The 17,107-nt window shown below is 43.8% G+C and overlaps 1 protein-coding gene across 1 annotated transcript in view; it reads left to right on the top strand.

Moving 5' to 3' along the window:
• The window catches only part of LOC124788311 (spondin-1), a 214,498-nt gene that overhangs the window by 92,371 nt on the left and 105,020 nt on the right, over nucleotides 1-17,107 (top strand). The window contains exon 2 of the mRNA XM_047255546.1: nucleotides 3,449-3,652. Coding sequence (XP_047111502.1) covers nucleotides 3,457-3,652 — 196 coding nt within the window. The 5' untranslated portion in view covers nucleotides 3,449-3,456. The remainder of the gene's footprint in view (nucleotides 1-3,448; nucleotides 3,653-17,107) is intronic.

Raw genomic sequence — 17,107 nt, 5'->3', positions numbered from 1 at the left:
TTTCCTGACAGGAAATCACGAGCCCGATTGCACAACTGAGACAATAGTCCATAGGCACAAAATTTGATTAGAAGTTACTTGTGAAGTGTCAGAAGCATTCTGTAAATCTAGAAACATGGAACGAATTTGAGATCCCCTGTGAATAAAATGTCAGTTATATTGCACAACAGCAATGTTTTCGGGAATCGTGCTGGTTATGCGTCAATGGATCGCTTTCATCGGAGTATTTCATAATGTGTTGTTGTGGTCTTCAGTCCTGAGACTGGTTTGATGCAGCTCTCCATGCTACTCTATCCTGTGCAAGCTGCTTCATCTCCCAGTACGTACTGCAGCCTACATCCTTCTGAATCTGCTTAGTGTATTCATCTCTTGGTCTCCCTCTACGATTTTTACCCTCCACTCTGCCCTCCAATACTAAATTGGTGATCCCTTGATGCCTCAGAACATGTCCTACCAACCGATTCCTTTTTCTAGTCAAGTTGTGCCACAAACTCCTCTTCTCCCCAATTCTATTCAATACCTCCTTATTAGTTATGTGATCTACCCATCTAATCTTCAGCATTCTTCTGTAGCACCACATTTCGAAAGCTTCTGTTCTTGTCCAAACTATTTATCGTCCATGTTTCACTTCTATACATGGCTACACTCCATACAAATACTTCCTGACACTTAAATCCATACTCGATGTTAACAAATTTTTCTGCTTCAGAAACGCTTTCCTTGCCATTGCCAGTCTACATTTTATATCCTCTCTACTTCGACCATCATCAGTTATTTTGCTCCCTAAATAACAAAACTCCTTTACTACTTTAAGTGTCTCATTTCCTAATCTCATTCCCTCAGCATCATCCCACTTAATTCGACTACATTCCATTATCCTCGGTTTGGTTTTGTTGATGTTCATCTTATATCCTCCTTTCAAGACACTATCCATTCCGTTCAACTGCTCTTCCAAGTCCTTTGCTGTCTCTGACAAAATTACAATGTCTTCGGCGAACCTTAAAGTTTTTATTTCTTCTCCATGGATTTTAATACCTACTCCGATTTTTTCTTTTGTTTCCTTTGAGAGGCACCCACATGCCTTGCTCATACTGTGGCATCAAGCAGTCAGGCCTGCAAGATGAGTGGTCTGCCAAGCGAGTGGATTCATTCTTATTTATCGAGTAACATGAACTCTCGTACTCACAATTAAGTTACAAATTATCCTCCTGTATGATTAATACGCAACGGAAACATGCATCTGACTATCAGTAATTTACAGAATTCTGACTGTACACTACGCACTGGCAATACCACATTTTCTTTCCCTTTTTGTTTAACGGCTTTTGTCAACACGTGGCCACCGCACTGAATATGAATGGCGCACTCATTATAAATTCGGGTCATTCTGACAACATACAATTCGAAGGAAAAGTCCACCAATCTTTTTCTTTTCACTATCTTATTTATTCCGATAAATTCTCTAACCTAAACACACAAATTCTATAACCTACAACAATAACACATGAAAAATTGCGCCCTGTGGGCATGGCTTTACATCGGTGAATCTCTATATTATGGTCTCGTAATTATTTAACGCTACAGTGCACTTTCTGGATAGGATGGTGGATTTTTTATTATATCTCACACTTCGACTCTCACAATCATCATCACGAAACTTTCCTCCAGATCGAGCGATACAGAAGGAACAAGCATAACCCACTAATCTTTTGAAACTACCTTGCTACTCTCCCATGCAAACCACACATACCCAAATTACATGACATACATCACACTGCAATAAGAAATATAAAACACTAAATAGTCACAACACTATCACTTTCAGCTTTCCCACTTCAATTAATATTTATCCCAGTTTCACACGACACTGCCCCACTTCGTAATTCTACTTTCCTACTATGAACTCTAGAGATATATGCACGTCTTCCTGTGCAATGGAAGCCAAGTGGCGTTGCTGGATAGACGGCCGACTCACCTTGCTTCTCTCTCAGAGTTTGAATCTAGCGTCACACGGAATCATATCACGCAAAGTAATATTAAGAACGTATTCACCACACACGCGAGTCCTCAACTGATACCACGGACGAGTACTTCTCTTTATCTTTTGTCTCATACACAGATTGAGACTCACACAGTACTCACCACGTGGAAGTACTCGTCTCTAATTTCAAGTCCTGCACACGCCATTTCTTAAATATTTCAACTTATGGTACACACGCTATTTCTTAAATATTTCAACTTATTGTACACACGCTAGTAATTCAGCTTAACTTAAGCACACGGAAGTATTTCAACTTATTGCTACACGTGGTTTCATTGTGACCGTTGACAATCCCATTAATATTACCTGCCTGGCATTAAATTTTCCCCCACAAAAGTTCCTGAAATAGAGAAATTATTATTTCAAACTACTCTTAAATATTCCACATGCATACCATGTCTCCACTCTTTCGTCATTACGGAGCACAACTAAAACAGGTCTTAACAGCACAAGATCCAGCGGCAGAGTGCTGAAACATGGCCGTTCTCGAGGTCCTCTCCACCTCTGCTGAAGTGGGGGGAGCACCTTGCTACCGTATTGGTCAGCCACATTTCAGGCGCTCAAAGCTCAGGTAAATTTCATCTCTTTGGTCCCACCAAAGGTGGCCAAAGGATCGTCTCAAAGATGATCATATATTCACATTCACTATCTGCGGTTAGCAGACGACCATACATTCATTCATTTCACAGATCTCACCAAACTGGATGTAGGGATTTACTTTGTGGGAGTGCACATGTGATCAATTAAATAAATAAATTGTCATTCTTTCCCACACTGGTATCCGGCTTCGCTGTATTAATTGAAATTGAGTTATTTTACAAAAAAAATGTGTTGTTCTGACAAAAATAATGAAGTATGTTGTACCTATTTTCAATGTCGGGCGGTACTGTACCCTTTCACCTTTACTGCTTGCTCAATATACAGATTGAATAACATCAGGGATAGTCTACAAGCCTGTCTCACTCCCTTCCCAACCACTGCTTCATTTTCATGTCCCTCGATTCTTGTAACTGCCATCTGGTTCCTGTACAAATTGTAAATAGACTTTCGCTCCCTATATTTTACCGCTGCCACCTTCGGAATTTGAAAGAGAGTATTCCAGTCAACATTGTCAAAAGCTTTCTCTAAGTGTATAAATGCTAGAAACGTAGGTTTGCCTTTTCTTAATCTAGCTTCTAAGATAAGTCGTAGGGTCAGTATTGCCTCACGTGTTCCAGTATTTCTACGGAATTCAAACTGATCTTCGCCGAGGACATGTGTATGTTGTACAGTTCTACCACAAATCGATGTCACAGTGTATTGACCCTGTGTGTAATGCGTCGCACCTTCAACTGTCGCGACGTTGGTTAACTTTCTTTTGTTGTCCACTGTGAATCGACCTTATGAGTCGGTCGCCCTTTGTTGCAGAGAGAACGATGGCGCTGAGGCGGTGGTTCTCGCCGCTGCCGCTGCTGATGCTGGCGCTGGTGTGCGGCTTGTCGCAGGGCTTCCGGTGCACGCGCGAGCCGCGGCCGGAGCACTCGGCCGTCCTCAAGAGCCCCGGCGACAACGGCTTCCGCATCACCGTCACCGGGGAGCCCGAGATGTACGTCCCTGGCTCCGTCTACACGTGTGAGTACCTCCTCTCTACGCTACGCTTACACTAAAAGCCGCAACAGGGACCGTCGTGCTGCTTGCGGTGGGTCCAACTAATGCTCGGATTACACTAGCGAGTTATTGCAGCAATTTACTTGGGCGGAGGAACTTGCCGCGCGATTTGCGAGTGTAAACATATCGCCAAGTCGACTTGCGACCGTAGCAATTTATTGCGGAAGTGACTTGCTGCACGTTTTCTGTGGTGTCACCGCCAGACACCACACTTGCTAGGTGGTAGCTTTAGATCGGCCGCGGTCCATTAGTACATGTCGGACCCACGTGTCGCCACTGTTAGTGATCGCAGACCGAGCGCCACCACAAGGCAGGTCTCGAGATACGGACTAGCACTCGCCCCAGTTGTACGGACGACTTTGCTAGCGACTACACGGACGAAGCCTCGCTCCTTTGCCGAGCAGATAGTTAGAATAGCCTTCAGCTAAGTCCATGGCTACGACCTAGCAAGGCGCCCTTAGCCTTACACATAGCAATTGATACTTATCGTATAAAGCATGTCTCATCAAGAACGATGTATACAACAAGGATGGATTAAAGTTAAGTATTCCAAAAGCTGCGTACTTTTCTTTATAGCATTCATTACGTATCCTGTTTCAGACCTCACGCCATCCTTCGTGTGTTTATAGCGTGCATTGCGGTCCCCTCAAATCACACTGTGTCGGCACTTCTGTCGACACATCATTTTCCTCTTCCAGTGTGAACACCACGCAAGTAACTTGCAGCATTTAGGATTTACTTCTATTTCCTGCAAGTAGGAAGCGCAAGTTACAGTAAGTATGTCGTCTGCATAACACTCATATTTAACATTTTACTTAATGTGATGACTTAATTTTATGCAACTGTAGTATGTGCAAACAAATTTCAGAAATGGAGGAGAAACGGGAATGGATGAAGCAGGATACAGAACATTTTGTTGAAGCCGCGGAGAGCTACCCCGAAATGCGGAACGTGCATAAGCGAGACTTTAAGGATAGAGTGAAGAAGATGAGCGCATTAAATGAAATCTCGTCGATATTCGACACATCAAAAGAAGTACATAGAAAGTAGCATAACTTGCAGACACAACCCCTTTGCCACCTGCATCCACTCGCTTGTTGTTTTAGGAGTCTAGAAAAAGACAATGTGTAATTATTACATGTTCTATTTACTTAGCTTGTCAAATGATTCAAATGGCTCTGAGCACTATGGGACTTAACATCTATGGTCATCAGTCCCCTAGAACTTAGAACTACTTAAACCTAACTAACCTAAGGACGTCACACAATACCCAGTCATCACGAGGCAGAGAAAATCCCTGACCCCGCCGGGAATCGAACCCGGGAACCCGGGCGTGGGAAGCGAGAACGCTACCGCACGACCACGAGCTGCGGACTTAGCTTGTCACTTTCCATTTTATGAGCATTAGAAAAAAAAAACATTTTTATAAGCATATCATTCTATAAAATGCAGTTTATTTCACTAAAAATTTAATTTCATTGTTGTGTTTTCACATACCTTCAAATAATTTTCCCTCTTCACGACGTTAAAAATGGCTGTACATACATTGGGTACGATCAGAGAAATCGTGCTGACGGGAATATGAAACAAGTACATTACGGACTTGTATGAGTCTCCTACAAAGAAAAGATTTCAAAATTCAAACATTTTTTGGTTGTATGTTTCACATAAATAAATGAAATGCCTATTTCATTCCTAGCTCACCAGTAGCTATAAATCATAGAATGACTAGCAAACGTTCCTTTGCTGAAATAGCAGTACCGAAGTTTGTGTCTCGTTTTGATATGACGGGAGCTATTAACATCAACAAATACTCCAGATCATTTGAGGACATTCTGCAAAAGTTTTCAGAAGTATCCATTCTCTCGATACTAAGTTCTTGCAAAAGGTTATTACAGGCACCATTTTGCGATCTTCTCTTTATCTACTCTCTATCCCAAATACTTCTCTTTTTCTTTTTCACGTTTTGCATTACAATTACAAGAGCTGCAGCACATCTCACCCGCCTACTTGTCATTTTACACTTCGGCTGACACTTGTAGTAGTACTGAAAGCCTATGTAAACAGTATCAGCAAGTTGTTGACGCAAGTTTCTTGCCAAAGAGCTTGCGGAAGAATCTTGCTTAATTCTTGCGCTGCTGTGTAAACACAGCTGCAAGCGGCTAGCAATAACTTGCAGCAATCACTTCTGCAAGCGACTTGCTAGTGTAAACCCAGTTTAATAGAGGAGAACTACCAACTTATTTAAAGGACAAAATGAGGACATACGTTTCTGATCTTGTTAATGTAGGACAGTAGGGGTTATAGCTGAAAGGTGAAAAGTATAATGCACAACACAATTCAAGGGTAACTTTTCGGAACCCCGTAATTGCCACCCGTAGAAGCATGAAAATTGGCTTAAAGGTGCCAACAACCTTCCTCTAATGGTGTAACAGTGTTGCGCCCTGCAACGTCACCGTCGGAGTCGGCGACGCATCAATCTGTCGAAAAAAAAATGGCTCTGAGCACTATGGGACTTAACTTCTGTGGTCATCAGTCCCCTAGAACTAAGGACATTGCACACATCCATGCCCGAGGCAGGATTCGAACCTGCAACCGCAGCGGTCGCGCGGCTCCAGACTGTAGCGCCTAGAACCGCTCGGCCACTCCAGTCGGCAATCTGTCGACACATGAGAAAAAAAGGCCGGAGGTAAGAAGTTCATGTGACGTGCAAAGTGGGTTATTGATGTCACATTGGCACCAAATTTCACCACAATTCTGTCCAAAATCACAGTGGACGTGTCACACGATGGGAAAGTCGTCACAGTCCCTCTTAGCCACATTTCACCCTTTCTTTTGACGCCTCTGCGATGGAGGTCAGACCCGCAACGCCCAGCGTTGAAATCACGCAGTTTTCTTATGGGTGCCCGAGGAGGACATTTCCGAATTGACACGAAGAGGCCTCAGGGGATGACAAAGATCGTCGATGAAACCGTCCCTTGCGCAGGGGCATTGATTCCCACACACTTCCTGGTCGAAAACGACAGTTCGCAGTGCGCTGGGCGACAGGACGACGTTCTTGACAGCATTTGACACTGTTGACAGTTAACACCTCCACACAGTTCAGCACTTCAATAAGGACACCGTGGGCCAGCAAACTTTTGAGTGCAGCGTGTGAGGTAATGGACAAGTTGTGGCGTGGCCGTGCGGGAGCCTCTCGGCTCGTCGGCGGCCACGTGGTGCAGGACATTGGCCGGAGCAAGAGGGGTAGCCCCAGCGTGTGGTCCAGGCCGACCGTGTGGCTGGGAATTCCATGTTGAGACTGTGACGAGGAGTGTGCTTTGAGTCGATGAAGGAGATTTGTATGCTGGGAGTTGCCAAAGATGCCGGACTTTGTGTAACCATAATGGGAGACATTTCACAGTTCATGTAGAAATTAATAATAGCCAGAGGAATCATGATACCTTAAAAAAACATGTACATTACCATTATTTGCGCAACAATTATGATGCTGTAATCAGATTTTCAATATCTTTATTAAAGTTTAGTATCTGACTAAATCATACAAGTAACACCCAGCAACGAATTTCCGAAATCTAAACGGTTCTTCCGATTTTGTCGATCGACGTGACTTTAGAAAGCTATTAGTGTAAACCTAAATTGGTATGAACTACAGGCATATAAGTTGGACAGTACATGAGTTATTGAAGGTCAAAGTGGCCGATTACTATTGATCGCGTCAAGCCACAAGTTCTCCACAGTTACACGAAAAACCGGTAGCAGCATGCTTATCACTATATATTTATTCGTCTGTGTCTTTGTTTATCTCCGATATATACTATTCATGAAGAAATTGGTTAAATATTTACTGTTTTTTAGAAAGCACAAAGACATTAGGCTACTGGCCTACTTTTTGTTTCTATTCCTCTGATATATGTTTATTTGATTTGTTTATGTATTTAATAATGTGAGTTAGAGCGTGTTTATGGTCCAGCCATAGGAATATTTATTTAATGTCGAGTTATTTGAATGTAAATCCAGTATTTCGTATGTGTTTCAATATGTTTGTGAGTGTGCATTGGCTTGAAGAAATGGGGGGAGTGCACTAGCGAATCACAGCTCTCATTAATGGGGAGACTGGATGGAAGTGGGGGTAGGAGTGCTGGGCGGGAAGTATCGACGGTCGGCCGCAGGACCTACGTTGGAGAGTGGGAGTTTGCGTGTGGTTGCGGGAGATAGAAATATTTCGTAGTGCGGACTTGTGCAGTTGTCAGATTTCCGTGGCTTCTGTAGTGAAGACGTAGTATGAGTTTAGAAGTGAATATCTCGCGAGCTATGTTCTTCATAACTAATTACGTGAAGTAGGAATCTATTGTTTCTCTGTTAATCAACTTATATTTTATTTAATTGCTGGACCATAGACACCAATAAGTGTTTTGCAGTAATAAACGGCATTCTTAAAGGTTCTTCTGCTATCGTACTCGTCATTTAAAGTGGTTAAAAATAGTACCTGCAGGTTTTATTTAATTGCAATCTTTCATTTATAAATTTCTATGTCACATTCAAAATTCGCAATTGCCAAGTGATACGAATCTTCGATCATTCGATTCATGTGTATATTCATATTGTATACTGTAGACTCAGCAGTATTTGGCTTGTAATCCGGCAACTTCGTATCCCAGCCCCTAGACAACGAAACCAGCCAAAACTTTCAATATTTCAACTATTAGTCAGAGGGTACGTAGTTTACGGCCACTCATCACATTTTCTATTTGAAAGCCCGCAAGCGCGAACGTAATTTTTGCCCTGGTGTGCAAGATGGAACCACTATGGACTGTTCAAAACCATTCGATGAAATTTGAACGTTATCCGAAGAAACAGAGGGTGATTATGATTTTTCAGCCCCCCTGTTTTGCACCCTCCTGCTCTGTAATCATGAGGAGAGGAGAGGACCTTCAGGAATGAATGAATAAGATAGCAATGGGTCCCTCTAAGACTTACAATTCCCAACATCCTCAGTGTCACCTACACACCTTTGTTGGGCACTTTAGGAATGCCCTGTACAGAGACAGCCATTCATTGATTCCTAAGTCCCGGCTGACAGGCATCCCTTTCGACACCCCTTAGATTTCGCATGCGACTATCAGACGCTAGTTCGTCTTTGTACTGTCACTCAGCTGAGGTGTGTCGAAATGGTTGCCTGTCACACCGGCGCCTAGGAATCAGAGAAGGCCGTCTCTGAAAACGGGCATTTTTAACGTGCCCAAGAAAGATCCGTAGGTGGGACTGAAGATATTGCGAAGGGGTCTCGCACATCAGAGCAAAAATTACGTACGCTCTACACTCCAAAACGTGTGTGATCACGTTCAATGCGACTGGAGGCCCACGTCTCCTTACTGAAGGACTGAGTCGTCTGGAGATGTCAGCAGTGTTGTGAAACGTTGTGAAGAACGTCGACCTGTCGCTAAGCGCACTAGGAAGAGTCGTTTTCGACCGAAAAATGTATGGAATCAACGCCCCAAAGAAAGGTGTGGTTTCAGTGATGCCCTTCATGCCACTCTCTGAGACCTTTTAGTGTCAATTCTGAACGGCAGTGTGTCATGTGTCTGATATGTTTTGCTCGGCCACGCATAAGAAAACCGCCTGATTTCAACGCTGGGTATCACTGTTATGACCTCTATTGCAGAGGCGTCAAGAGTAGGAATAAAATGTGGATAAGACGGGGTGTGACGACCGTCCCATCGTGTAACACTTCTACGGTGGCGCTGGGCAAAATCGTTGTGAAATTTTGTACCAGTGTGACATCACTAACCCATTTACACCTCACATGAACTTCTGAACTCTCGCCCTTTTTTTGGCGCATGGCGACAAATTGCTGTTTGAAGATGCGCAGTGCGTCACGCTTTCATAACAATGGAGAGGAAGGCTGTAGGCAGCTTTCAGCCAAATTTCAGGTTTCTGAATCACAGTGGGATACCGGGGTTTCTAAAATTGACCCTTTAACTGTTTCACAGTGTACCTGCACCAATCTATGTAATGTGGTATTGGCCACTTGATGTCACGACAGATGGATCCGCAAACACAAAAGGAGGCAGGGAGTATTGTGTTGTCAATAGAGAAGCACTAACAGCACAATGGGTCGGTTAGGAGAGCTTAGCGACTTCGAAAGTGGTTTATGGTCTTTGGATGTCATATGAGTAACAAGTCCATCGGGGACACTTCAACCCTTCTGAAGCTGCCCAACTCGATTGTTGATGATGTGTTTGAGAAGAGGAAACGCGAAGGAACAATCACAACTAAATGAGGACCAGGCAGACCTCACGTATTAACGGATAGGGATCGGATCGTCGAGCATTGTGGAGGATGGTTGTAAAAAAAAAAAAAAAAAAAAATCAGGATAAAGGCGAGTAAGACTCGCGCACAGAGGGTCCCTTAAAAACTTAATTACGTATATAGACAGTTCATCCATCCTGGGAATCTCTACGGTTTTTGCCTGTTATCAATACCGATGCTGGCAAGATATCGGTTCTGGGAATTTCAAGACTTTCGATAATCACACAAAAAAATTTTTTCGTGCGATATAATTACATATTAAGAATTTTCGAACTTTTTCCTTTGCTTGTACTATGGAACTTTGCTTCTTGCAAAATTTCATGATTCTAGGTCAATGGGCAATACCCTATGGGTTTTGATGAGTGAGTTTGCGAATATCAGAATATGTGGCATATATTTTTAACTTAAATTTTAAACACCGCTAAGACACTTAAATTTTAAACATCGCCAAGGGACAATAGACCTTAGATCGTGATGTAAATTGGAACTTGATAATATCTATCCGTTCCTGAGAAAAAGGGGTCGCAACAGACGGGCGGACGGACAAAGAGTCGGATAACAAATGAGAAAAAAACTTTTTGTCGTGTCATATACCTACTTACTTGCAGTGTGAAACAGTGCTTCTTGCCACATTTGATGTGTCTATGCCAATGGCAAGTAGCCTGTATGTTTTGATGTGTGAGTATGCGAGTATAAAAATATGTAACATAAATGGCCCTATCTTTTGACTGCATTGACTTAGAAGATTAAATGTTTTACATCGCCAGGGAGCCATAGATCTTAGTATAGAACATAAATTTTAACATAATACATCTACTCATTCCTGACAAATTGGGTATTAACAGAGGGACTAGCAGACAGTCTGACAACAAATGAGAAAAAATGTTTATGTCATGTGAATTGGTTACAAATCCAAATTTTGCCATTTTTTCCTTCACTTGTACTGTGAAACTTTATTTCTTGCCAAATTCCATGATTCTAGGAAAACAGGAAGTACCCTGAGTGTCAAAATATGTGAAATAAATGGCCGTATCTTTTGATTGCATTCACGTGGACATTCCAATTTTTTTACTCTGCCAAGGGACCGCAAACCTTAGCATGTGACGTAAATTTCAGCTCTATACGTACACCAGCTCCTGATATCATAGGTTTTTAACAGTCGGACAGACAGACAGAAGCAAAATTAACTCTACAAGGATTCCATTTTTACCGCCTGATGTACGGAACCCTAAAAATCCCATGAAATTGACGGAAGGAATCGCTCGTGAGTTCCAAATTGCTACCAGCAGTCCAGCTAGCACAATCACTGAGCCTCGACAATTAAAGATAGTTAGTTACAATCGAAGAGCTGTCGTGTCCTGATATAGGTGGGAGAGGGCGAAAAGGGGTTATACTGCTCAGTCTGCGCTCCCAAGTGGTACAGAGCAGAAGGCAGAAGACATCTGATTGTTTCCTTCTATCTGAGCCAACACTGGTACAGGCATTTACGAGAAATGCAGGTGGTGAGCCTCGGTAGGGAACTCGTTGTGGAGACTCTTGGACAAACAGGGTTTTGAAAAAGTTTTTTATTCCAGACAGGACTAACTAATACACTGCAGGCTAGTTCTAGGGTTAGAAAAATTATGAATAACACTGTTACAACAGAAGCCAGTGCAGAAGTCCCAGGAGTGCATGCTAATCACAGTAGCAAACACTAGCAGCATCTTAAGGCAACAACTTAGTTGCAAAACAAAACATGCTGAATGTGACACTGTTCACTGAGGCACTCCAAGTGAGAGAGAGCAGACTTACGCAGAACTGGACCGAGGCTGGAGTCGACGGACGCGGATTCGGCGCCCAGGTCGTCTGACTGAGAACTCCGCGGAAAATGCAGAATCTAGGGGTTAAGAGTCGCGTGGGGGCACTGTTTTTTCCACTTAAATCCACCCAGCCAATCCCGCAGGTGTCTTGCAGGTGCCTGCCAATCACGTTTTAGTTAGGTCCCCTCTACTGCTCCTAAGGCGGGGATGTTTATGCAGTTGCAGTAACTAAGCCTGTATTTGGTTCAAGTGGCTCTGAGCACTATGAGACTTAACTTCTGAGGTCATCAGTTCCCTAGAACTTAGAACTATTTAAACCTAACTAACCGAAGGACATCACATACAACCATGCCCGAGGCAGGATTCGAACCTGCGACCGTAGCGGTCCCGTATTTGGTATTAGCATTGTTTAGCTGAAAGCTAAACGTAACTGCTCTGCCAAATAAGGCTTGCAACATTATTGTTATACGTCATTTAGCCCCGCCCCTCAGGCTTCGCGGAGTAGCGACTGCTAGGGCAACAGGTTTTTTATTTTATTTTATTTTATTTTATTTATTTATTTTTTTTTTTTGGCGTTTTCTAACCCTTGACGTTGCTGTTATCAGGGCTGATATCAAGCTGGCTTTATGCGCTAATACGTGCCTGTTGGTTACAGAGTATCTACGGTGGCAACCTACCACAGTGTCTAGACGACTTATGACGTTACATGTTAATTCCTTGAAAAGTAACTATCGCCCTGGGACCGCGTCTGGGGGCGCCTGCATTTTCGCAAGGCTCTCCCCTTACGGTTTACTTCATGTAAAAATATCTCTCCTAGTTTCGTCTGCCCTCAGCGTCGTCTGTGCCTCCGCGCCCTGAAGCGCCTGTACTCCTTTTTCACAGCTTCATGATAACACTACAGTAAAACTTCCTGGTAGATTAAAACTGTGTGCAGGACCGAGACTCGAACTCGGGACCTTTATCCTTTCTTCCAGGAGTGCAAGTTCTGCAAGGTTCGCAGGAGAGCTTCTGTGATGTTTGAAAGGTAGGAGACAAGGTACTGGCGGAATTAAGGCTGTGAGGATGATGCGTGAGTCGTGCTTGGGTAGCTCAGTTGGTAGAGCACTTGCCCGCGAAAGGCAAAGGTCCCGAGTTCGAGTCTCGGTTCGGCACACAGTTTTAATCTGCCAGGAAGTTTCATGTCAGCGCACACTCCGCTGTAGAGTGAAAATTTCATTCTAAACAGTACAGTAGCAAGGAATAATCAATATATTACACAGCTCCGTCCCACACGGGTTCATTCGTCGTCGCAGTCAACGCAGGACCAGGACTCATTTGAGAAGAGGAAGTGGTGTCGCTCCTGAGTCTAGTGTTGTGGGTCGCTCCACATGGGTACGGCGCCCTGTGCTGCGTCAGGGGCAGCCGCAACATCGGCCGCCATGCCGGCAGCTCGTGGTGTTGCGTGTTGACTGTTGGGCGTTTTCTATGCATTTTATCCTAATGTCCTCGGCACTTTCTTGATTTTCATAAAATTTATCGTCGCCAAGCGAGCGCAGAGATTAACTGAGTCCCATCTTCACGACTCACTGCGGTGGACGATGTGTTACAAGTGCTCGATTGGTGTAAGCTGGCTGCCTAGGTGAATCATCGCACGCTTCGTTTGCAAAAGTACTTGTGAGTGCGATGGAATCGTACAACATAACGTCTATTCTGTGTTTGTTTGATAGGAACGTGGTACACCCGTCTGCTTATGAAATTCATGTATGAAAAAATCAGGAGTTAAAGGTACCCGAGGACGGCCTGGTCGAACTCCAGCTAGATTTCATTTTACATTCTCTGTTTTACAAAATCAACAGAGACGATTGTTGTGGAAGACTGGTCACAGACAACGACGGAAGGAGGAAATTTCGACATACTGACAGTTCTGGAAGTGGTGTAATTCTGTTGCATGATGAATAAAGAATTACATTGCGAGATACTTTGAACAGTTGGGAATAGCATTCTCGTATATATGAAGACGGTGTCTGTTCTTTCGGACATGTCCGAAAGAACAGATTCCACCTTCGTATATATATATATATATATATATATATATATATATATATATATATATATATATATATATATATATAGGCCATTTGACCATCTTCTTCTGTGCGGATGCACAAAGAAGTGCCCGAACACTCACGGGAATCGGCGGTAACGCCGCGAGTAATGAGTATAATGGGCAGAGGCACTATGAATATAGTGCGAGACAATAAGTTGCGAATGTGGGTCTCACGGGAGGCATGCCAGAGAAAAGTCCCTCCAGTCACATTATCCTCTGTGCCCTCGGTGGTCCAGATGGATCTACCCTATGTAATAAAAAACTGAGTGAACGGATCAACGAACAACCTGAACGAGTGTCATCAGACGTCCGCCATGAAAAAATTCAACGAACAATGTAGAACAAAATGAGGTGAAAAAGAAAAGATGGGATAGAGCGTCTGCCATGTAAGCAGGAGATCACGGGTTCGAGTCCCGGTCGGGGCACACATTTTCAACTGTCCACGTTGACTTATATCAACGCCTGTGTGCAGCTAGGGGTAGTCATTTCACTGTAATAGTATTCTCGGTTGACAACTAAAAATAGCGCGATTCATTCAGGTATAAAGTAGACAACAGCATCAGAGACGTTCGTATATATCAGTAAAACTCATCCACTCGCTCCTAACTATGGCTTTCATTTCGTATAATGTACAGCCAGAGACTTCAGTGCTCTGTAATTCGCCAGATCATGTATGTGCAAACTGCACGAAAAGGAAATTAGTACAATCCAAGGAGTAGTGTTACAGTATACACTTGGGCTAACCACCCCAGAAATATCCCAGATAGGCAGCTGACCGACCGAGAGAAGATATGGCAAGAAAATCTGGATCCACCATCGTCACAGGCCAGCCCTGCCAAGCGCTCTAACGACGGAACGTGCGTCAATACGCCTAGATTAGACAGCAAAGTAAATGCTCTGCGGCGAACAAATGAGCAAGCCGACAGTCACGCACTTCCCAAATCGTTCAACATTGTTAAAAGGCGTAGAAGCCGTGGAGGTGCCCGAAATAACAATCCCAGATAAAAACAGTGCACCAGTTCGCAGCCTACAATCTGTACACAGTCAATAGGAAGCAGCAGACGACACCGACAGCGAATATTCGAGTAAGGCTCCATTTATCAAGGCCAGACGACAACCTTGAAGACGAGAAACTCAACAGGATGTTAGGATTGCAAAGGGCGTAAATGTTGCAGGCCATTCAAAACGTCACTTTCTCCGTCTCATAGAGCACCCGCATTTGCAAGAGTGCGTATCACTCTAATGTCTACAATCAGAGTTTTCCAAGTGAGCAGAAGATTAAATATCGGACGAATTACGGATTAAAAACCCGTTTATCGTAAACCGTGATTTTCGACTAAGTCAATAAAATAATATGAAACTTCGAACCGATATCCAATTCATCGTTGCAAGAGAAATTTAAATTAAAGCCGCCAGCGGAATTATAGTGCTATTTGAAAAGTCAATATTCTCAATTGTTAGAAAAGGCCGCGTTGTTACTTCTGCACTGGACAGTCAAATATATGTGTTAAACAGGATTCTCATCTTATTTGTGGAGAAAGAAATAAGTATTGCAACAGACTTGACGCCGACATCGTCATGAGAGTTCAGTTTTCATCCATATAGCCCAATATGAACTCTGACTGTGGAAAGAGATAACCAGTAGCACTTATCTCATTAAAATTTAATTTTAAATGTTGTGTTCGATTATGTTATTTGAAGTTTTGCAGAGCAAGTACGTGGATGTACACTAGTGGCCATTAAAATTCCTACACCACGAAGATGACGTGCTACAAACGCGAAATTTAACCGACAGGAAGAAGATGCTGTGATATGCAAATGATTAGCTTTTCAGAGCATTCACACAAGATTGGCGCCGGTGGCGACACCTACAACGTGCTGACATGAGGAAAGTTTCCAACCGATTTCTCATACGCAAACAGCAGTTGACCGGCGATGCCTTGTGAAACGTTGTTGTGATGACTCGTGTAAGGAGGAGAAATGCGTACCATCACGTTTCCGACTTTGATAAAGGTCGGATTGTAGCCTATCGCGATTGTGGTTTATCGTATCGTGACATTGCTGCTCGCGTTGGTCGAGATCAAATGACTGCTAGTAGAATATGGGATCGGTGGGTTCAGGAGGGTAATACGGAACGCCGTACTGTATCCCAAAGGCCTCGTATCACTAGCAGTCGAGATGACAGGCATCTTATGCGCGTGGCTGTAACAGATCGTGCAGCCACGTGTCTATCCCTGAGTCAACATATGGGGACGTATGCAAGACAACAACCATCTTCACGAACAGTTCGACGACGTTTTCAGCAGCACGGACTATCAGCTCGGAGACCTTGGCTGCAATTACCCTTGACGCTGCATCACAGACAGGAGCACCTGCGATGGTGTTCTCAACGACGAACCTGGGTGCACGAACGGCAAAACGTCATTTTTTCGGATGAATCCAGGTTCTGTTTACAGCATCATGATGGTCGCATCCGTGTTTGGCGACATCGCGGTGAACACACATTGGAAGCGTGTATACGTCATCGCCATACTGGCGTATCACCTGGTGTGATGGTATGGGGTGCCATTGGTTACACGTGTCAGTCACCTCTTGTTCGCATTGACGGCACTTTGAACAGTGGACGTTAGATTTCAGTTGTGTTACGACCCGTGGCTCTACCCTTCATTCGATCCCTGCGAAACCCTACATTTCAGCAGGATAATGCACGACCGCATGTTGCAGGTCCTGTACGGGCCTTTCTGGATACAGCAAATGTTCGACTGCTGCCCTGGCCAGCACTTTCTCCAGATCTCTCACCAATTGAAAACGTCTGGTCAATGGTGGCCGCGCAACTGGCTCGTCGTAATACGCCAGTCACTACTCTTGATGAACTGTGGTATCGTATTGAAGCTGCATGGGCAGCTGTACCTGTACACGCCATCCAAGCTCTGTTTGAGGCAATGTCCAGGCATATCAAGGCCGTTATTACGGCCAGAGGTGGTTGTTCTGGGTACTGATTTCTCAGAATCTACGCGCCCAAATTGCGTGAAAATGTAATCACATGTCAGTTCTAGCATAATATATTTGTCCAATGAATACCCGTTTATCATCTGCATTTCTTCTTGGTGTAGCAATTTTAATGGCCAGTAGTGTAGTTGGCCGCAGCCAGCAGCGAGGTGCCCCCGTACTATTAGGGCAAATCAGCAAGAGGGCCAGCGACCGGCTAATTGGAGCGCTCAG

This window comes from Schistocerca piceifrons, chromosome 3 (assembly GCF_021461385.2).
Source record: "Schistocerca piceifrons isolate TAMUIC-IGC-003096 chromosome 3, iqSchPice1.1, whole genome shotgun sequence".
Classification (NCBI taxonomy): Eukaryota; Metazoa; Arthropoda; class Insecta; order Orthoptera; family Acrididae; genus Schistocerca; species Schistocerca piceifrons.
Note: the sequence above shows the minus strand (reverse complement) of the source record. Positions and strands in the feature narration are given on the sequence as shown.